At 33.4% G+C, this 6,387-nt stretch overlaps 1 protein-coding gene across 1 annotated transcript; it reads right to left on the bottom strand.

The window, feature by feature from the left end:
* Positions 1 to 2,170, bottom strand: LOC136416937 (uridine 5'-monophosphate synthase-like). The gene is made up of 3 exons (XM_066402381.1): positions 1,676 to 2,170; positions 1,326 to 1,596; positions 1 to 1,234 (listed from the first exon to the last, which is right to left on the bottom strand). Exons 1-3 carry the CDS (start codon positions 1,820 to 1,822, stop codon positions 234 to 236), a joined length of 1,419 nt encoding a protein of 472 aa, XP_066258478.1. The 5' UTR covers positions 1,823 to 2,170; the 3' UTR covers positions 1 to 233.
* Positions 2,171 to 6,387: the final 4,217 nt, after the last annotated feature.

Genomic DNA, 6,387 nt, shown 5'->3' with positions numbered 1-6,387 from the left:
AACTATATTATAGGAATATTCGAAACAGTTTAAATCTTTTAAATTTAAAATGCAGATAAATGGAATATGCATTTTACTATCACAAATATTTCAATCAATACATTCATTAACTCCTGATCTTCCAAGCTTCTTTTTGAAGCACAAGTAATTCGAGTACAACTTACACTTGTTCTAAGATTACTTGTAAATCACTTGAATCGGTGACATTTCGGAACTTCAGGTGTCATCATCCCTCAACTTTGGATTCTTTTGATATAACTCTGCCATAACAAGTCCCTATAATTCTTCGCCGCAACCACTGGATCTTTAGCCTCTGTAATACCACGTCCAACAACTGCAACATCGGCCCCTTTTTCTACCACTACGCATTCTGGAGAGTTGTATCTCTGACCCAATGTGTCACCTTTGTCTCCAATTTTTACCCCAGGAGTCAATTGTATCATCCCTGGCTGATCCAAAAATAACTGATTTTGACACACAATTCCTGCCACAAGATCAGGAAATTCACTGGCAAGTTTAAGGGTGGCTTTTGTGTATGCGTCGGTTATTAGGTTGTCTGACGCGCTTGTTTCAGCAAGAAGGAATACACCCATTTCTTTAGTACTTTCAATGCCTTGAATTGCATCAAGAACACCTCTTCCAAATAGGGAATGTACCGTTACCAATCCTGCCCAAGAAGATATCTTGTAAAGGCCTTTGCTATATTGTAGAGCAACGGTGTTGCCAATATCAGCAAATTTCCTATCTTCAAACAGGATAAAATTATGGCGTTCAGCTATATCTTTCAAAGGTTTGAGAAGATTTTCATTAAAATCTTCAATGATATCTATATGGGTTTTTAAAACACAAATATATGGCCCCACCTGTTCAGCTAAGTTTAAGATTTTTGTCGAGTCAGTTAAATCTGCAGCTAAACACAGAGTTGTTTGTTTGGTAGCCATAATTTGAAATAACTTTGAGGCAACAGGGTTTTTCGCCAAATGTGCCCTTGTCAAAAATGGCATTTTTAGTCTATTCGGTGTTTTTGTCATAGTGGTCTCGGTTACTTGATTATCTTTTATATAGCCAATCACTGTCTGAACCATTGCTTCATCAATACATTTGGCTTCGAACAAATACTCAACTAACTGACTTAATGTCAGTAATGCATGCATTGTAATTCCTTGATGTTGCAAAAGATGCGCTCCTCCTTGTTCTCGGTTTAAAAACACAATGACATCTTTACATTTTAATCCTGAAACAATACAATAGGACAATAATTAACTTCCTTGAAGTATCCTGACATTTAGAATTTTGAAAATTTTTGAATAGTATAGAATTCTTACCTTCATCCTGGAGATCCTTAACTACCTCCAACACACTGCTTCCAGAGGTAACAACATCTTCAATAACAATACAGTAATCCCCAGTATTAAACACACCTTCTATTAAATTTTGTGTCCCATGGTATTTTCTTTCTCGCCTCCTCATTACCATAGGAATAGATGTCTTCATGGATATTGCTGTCGCTACCGGTAAGGCAGTATATGGCACTCCACAGAGTACATCTACATCTATTCCTTTCATTGTTGTAATAAGTAAGTCCGCCAGGGTTTTCTGGATGAAATAGCGAAATTAACTAGGTTAAGGCTTTGTCCAAGTGGGCATAAAGGTTTTATAAAACAGTTGTACGTACCATAATATCCGGATAACTGACTATCCTACGTAAATCAATGTAAATCGGGGTCATAAGCCCCGATTTGGTTTTAAATGTACCGAATTTAACAGCATCGATTTCAAATAACTTCACTGCGAAAACCTTTAAGTCTGGTTGGTTAGACATGTTTACTATTATAGCATTCAAAGCAAAAATACCGATGGAAAGTTTTAGTTCTAACGACGACGAATTCGAATTAAAAAAGAATTGTGGGGGTTATGAACGTGTGTGTTTACCGATCGAGGTGTTGGTAACAGTGCAGCGTGCACGTGGAGTGAACAGGCACGTTTTACGTTACAGTTTCCCGGTGGACACGCAGAAGAGATCAGTATTCAACACGACAGAGAAACTGATTCGGTAGATTGAATACGTGCTTTTTTAAAATCAACAACTTTATTTTGAACAGGGCTAAGGTTTTCACTAATTTTCACAGCTTGGCGTCACTAATACTAAGGGTGATGTTGTAGTACTTCACTTCGAGAGAGTTCAGGGCAGAGAGAAATATTTAGGGGTTGTTTCTCTTTTTAAAGGCTAACCACCCCTATCTATTCTTCCGCTACTGTCACCCGTCAAGTGAGACTTCCCCCACAGTGTCATTTGTCGGTGCAGATTTTCGGAGTGGACGGTCTCTGGAGTGATACACTACGCACCACAGAATTTTCGACACTCCGTAAACCGAAAGTGAGGTTACGTTTTTCTGAGCATTTCACGTGTTTTTCAAGCAGTGTTGCCGCATTATTGTCATTACACGACTTTCGAAGAGCGACAAAGTTGCGTATCGTGCGGCCCAACGAATTTTTCGTTTACGTAATCTACTTCTCGAAAGGATGCAGACGTGATTTGCGTCGTAAAAGTAATAAATTATCCCTTGGACGAAATTTACTCGACAATTATATTTTCCATGTCGACTTAGCCTTAAAATAGCTAAACTGATGCTGAATGTATCATTTTGGGTCTCTTTAAATCTAAAGATAAAAATACAATTTTTTCTATTGGAATACGACTATATTGAATCTAAAAATACATAAAGCTTCTAACTCAATCACAAGCATTTCTGTTAAAAGGAAATACACACAGTTGTAACAAAATATTTAAAATAACAACGCAGACTTACACATACAACACGATCACATCGCGAACATTATAACTTATAAAATAACATGATCACAACAAAAATGAATACAAAATCGGATAGAAAAATCTGCTTATGGAAGAGCCTGTCATAGATAACCTTCTATATATTATAGGAAAATTATGATTATTATTGCAAATTTTAGAATTTCCTTACTTGCTTCAATTCACTCTTTTGCAGATACTAAAGACACAATTGATTATTCCAGACTTGCGAGTAAAGTTTTAATATCACTATCATTAGAGCTAATTATAACAATAAGAGAACTGAATTATCTTTGGTTTTGGTTCATTCAATACTGACGCGAAGATTTTTTAAAATGTTTCACATAGATTGTAAAAGCAGTTGCGAAATGTAAGGTATGAAAGCAGGACGAACATTTAATTGCGTTAAATTTGAGCATCATTCCTCAATGTCTTATAGCAAATAATGTCAGGGTTCCTTAACCCCTACCATTTTCATTAAAGATTTGCCCGAGGACTATTTATAGTCTAAAAAAAGCCTTTTACAGGGTACTACCACCTACTCCTACATATACCAAAGTATGTACTTCATCATGTATCACAATATATAATAATATAAAAGCTGAGGTAGTCATATACTTAGATTTTTAAATGCTCTTAAGCTTTAAATTTATTTGTAAGAAACATTGTTGTACTCAGTTTTGCTACGCCTCTACCTAAAGCAGGAAAAGAGATATGCGACCGCCCTGTACATTTTCCTTGTGCCATACTAACAATAATTATCGTTGATTATATAAATTCCACTGTCTAATACACTAATATCACCGAATGCTTGCGCTTATTATAGCCAAAAACGAATTTAGATTAAGTCTAATTTTTGTATACCATATTTACATCCAATAACTATTTGTCTTCTTTTATCACAGCCCAAAATGTTTACTTTTTACGCAACCTCCTCCATTTTTTATAAAATAATTTTGGAGCTATTAAACAGTAGAATTTTAGATACAAACTATTCATAATGTAAAGCTCACCGTTAATGGTGATTCAAGTCCAAATAAATTTGACAAGACACCACAAATTTCCAGCGACTTAATTTCAAATTAAGACTTTCTAAACTGGAGCGTCGTTGATGTACTGGATGATTCAAATTCGCTGCTCACCTTTGGGATCTCGATAAAAGATAGGAGGTCTCTTAAATTGGGGTAAAGTTACACATTTTCAAGCTTCGTTAAATGCCAATTTAAAACTTGGAAAATCCTGATTACTGTTGAAGATACTTGAAAAAAAAAAACGAAATTTTCACTAATAACTTAAATTTTTTTTAAAGTTGTTTGAATAGTGTTATCAACATGTAAGGTTCCAGCAACACCAAGGAAATGAAAATAAACAGATGGACCCACTTATATTGGGAGTTGTGGGGCGATGTCGGGTGTCAAGGAGAGGGATGGGACCCGGGTCGAAGGGCAATCTGGTCCCGGCAGTTAAACAGGACACTACATCTTAATTCTTACGGTTATTTTTCATTCTGTAATAAATTTAGTTCGGGATTTAAGTGTGTCTCTTCTGAAAATTTGTTTGGCAACAAGAGATTTTTTAAACTGAATTTTACTTCTTTATAAAATGGCGTCATACATACAACATTTTGGAATTTGGAAATCATCATTTATGCATTTTTTAAGTAAGGAATTGAATTTTTCTACTGAATTTGGAAAGCCTTTAATTTTCTGAAGTAAATGATGTGTCACACTTGCAATAAAAACAAACGTAACAGTGCGAAATACATTTTTAATATATAAAACAATGAAACAGTACTCAAACATAAGTGTTATCATGGAAACAACAAACTAACTATCCGTAAGATGTCAGTGTTGAACTGTCAAAGTCTATTGAATAGTTTTGTAACACCTACAAAACTTAATAGTTAGTTAATAGTGTTATAAAACTATTAACAGTTTACTGAATTTGAAAAAAACATATTATGGATTACACAAATGAAGAATATCGTGACATGTTGCGATTTTATTTCATATACCACAGAAATTCTGTGCGTGCCAGTAAAGTATATCTCCAAGAATATCCTAAAAGACGGTAGCCGCATTATTCACATTTTTGCCAGTTAGAACAAAATTTTGTAAGATATGATGCATTTAGTTTGTTGTTTCCATGGTAACACTTATGTCTGAGTAGTGTTTTATTATTTTATTCATTAAAAATGTATTTTGCACTATTACATTTATCTTTTCTAGAAGTGTGACACATCATTTAATTCAGAAAATCAAAGGCTTTTCATAAATATAATAAAAAAATTAGGTCCGTATTTTAAAAAATGAAGTTAATGACGCTCCCTATTAGATTTACGTATCCAGTCGGTCTAGATCAAAAAGGAATAAATAACCATATTTGATTTCATCGTAAATGTTTAAATTCAATAAAAAACTGACGATTAGATAAATAGAATATGAAATGGAAAATCTAACCTTTATATAGTAAAAAAGAGTGAGTTGTTAGTTACTACTTTTTCGATCTTTCCGAGTTACGTTTCTAATAAGGAATATATGAATCATCTCTGGCTTGCATTAAAGTACATCGTGTTTTATTTTAATATTAAAACCCAAACTCTAGAAATCCCCAAATTCCAAAAAGTTGTATTTAAAATCTAATGATGCCATCTTATAAAGGAGCAAAAGTGCTCACGAGGAAGCGAAATTCATTTAAAAAAAAAAAGATTCTTCAAATAATTCTAAAACAAGCAAAAAAGCCAATTGTGAAATTTCGTTTTTTTTTATTATATTTGGAACTAATTGGAATTTTACAAATTTTAAAATGACATTTAGTAAAGCTCGAAAATGTGCAACTTTGTCCCAATTTAAATTCACATCTTTTATGGTTTTCGAGGTTTCAATGGTGAGCAGTAAATTTGAATTACCCTGTACATACAGGGTGAGTTAACTTTTAGTACCAGGGATTTAACTATTGATGAAAGACCTTATTTTAAGGCGAAAAAAATTTATGTAAACATATGTTTCAAACGGCTTAGTTTTTGAGATACAGGGTGTTAGATATCCATTGAATTCACCATCTGTTATGCACTTTCGAATCTAACTGATAACCGAAATACATAAATCGCTCAACTTAAAGAATGTTCTGGATCGACCGTGAGAATTAACAGGTAGAAGTATTCATGCGTATTCTTGACCTTTATAAGGTATTCGGTTCAATTTTGACCCATTTTAGGAAACAAATTGATTTTTCTCTTTAAATAAGCTTTATGAGTATTTGATACTTTATGACTTTCATTAAAATTTTAAACTCAATCAAAATCAACTAGGTGACTCAAAAAAAGTATTTCGAATTTATCAACTAAAAATTGTTTTTACTTTAAATATCTTCGGGTCAAATTTGACCGTGGACTATCTAAATACTATTTTGTTTGTCACATGTTATAAATTAATTATATCATAAATACCAAGGACCTAGTAATTGTTTATTATTGTTCCTTTATATTTATGTAATTGGCTGGTGACCGTAAAAGTTCTTATAAATTATTTTCCTTAGAGAAATACCAGTTGATCAGTGTTCTGTAACGGAGTTGT

The sequence above is a fragment of the Euwallacea similis genome, chromosome 25 (assembly GCF_039881205.1).
Source record: "Euwallacea similis isolate ESF13 chromosome 25, ESF131.1, whole genome shotgun sequence".
In the NCBI taxonomy this organism is placed as follows: Eukaryota; Metazoa; Arthropoda; class Insecta; order Coleoptera; family Curculionidae; genus Euwallacea; species Euwallacea similis.
Note: the sequence above shows the minus strand (reverse complement) of the source record. Positions and strands in the feature narration are given on the sequence as shown.

What these genes read in the sequence shown, in the direction of transcription:
- LOC136416937 (XM_066402381.1), bottom strand. Translation starts at nt 1,822, where the DNA reads ATGTCTAACCAACCAGACTTAAAGGTTTTCGCAGTGAAGTTATTTGAA. An exon ending in TCAGTTATCCGGATATTATG is followed by an intron (nt 1,597 to 1,675) that starts GTACGTACAACT and finishes TATTTCATCCAG; the next exon opens with AAAACCCTGGCGGACTTACT. An exon ending in TAAGGATCTCCAGGATGAAG is followed by an intron (nt 1,235 to 1,325) that starts GTAAGAATTCTA and finishes GTATTGTTTCAG; the next exon opens with GATTAAAATGTAAAGATGTC.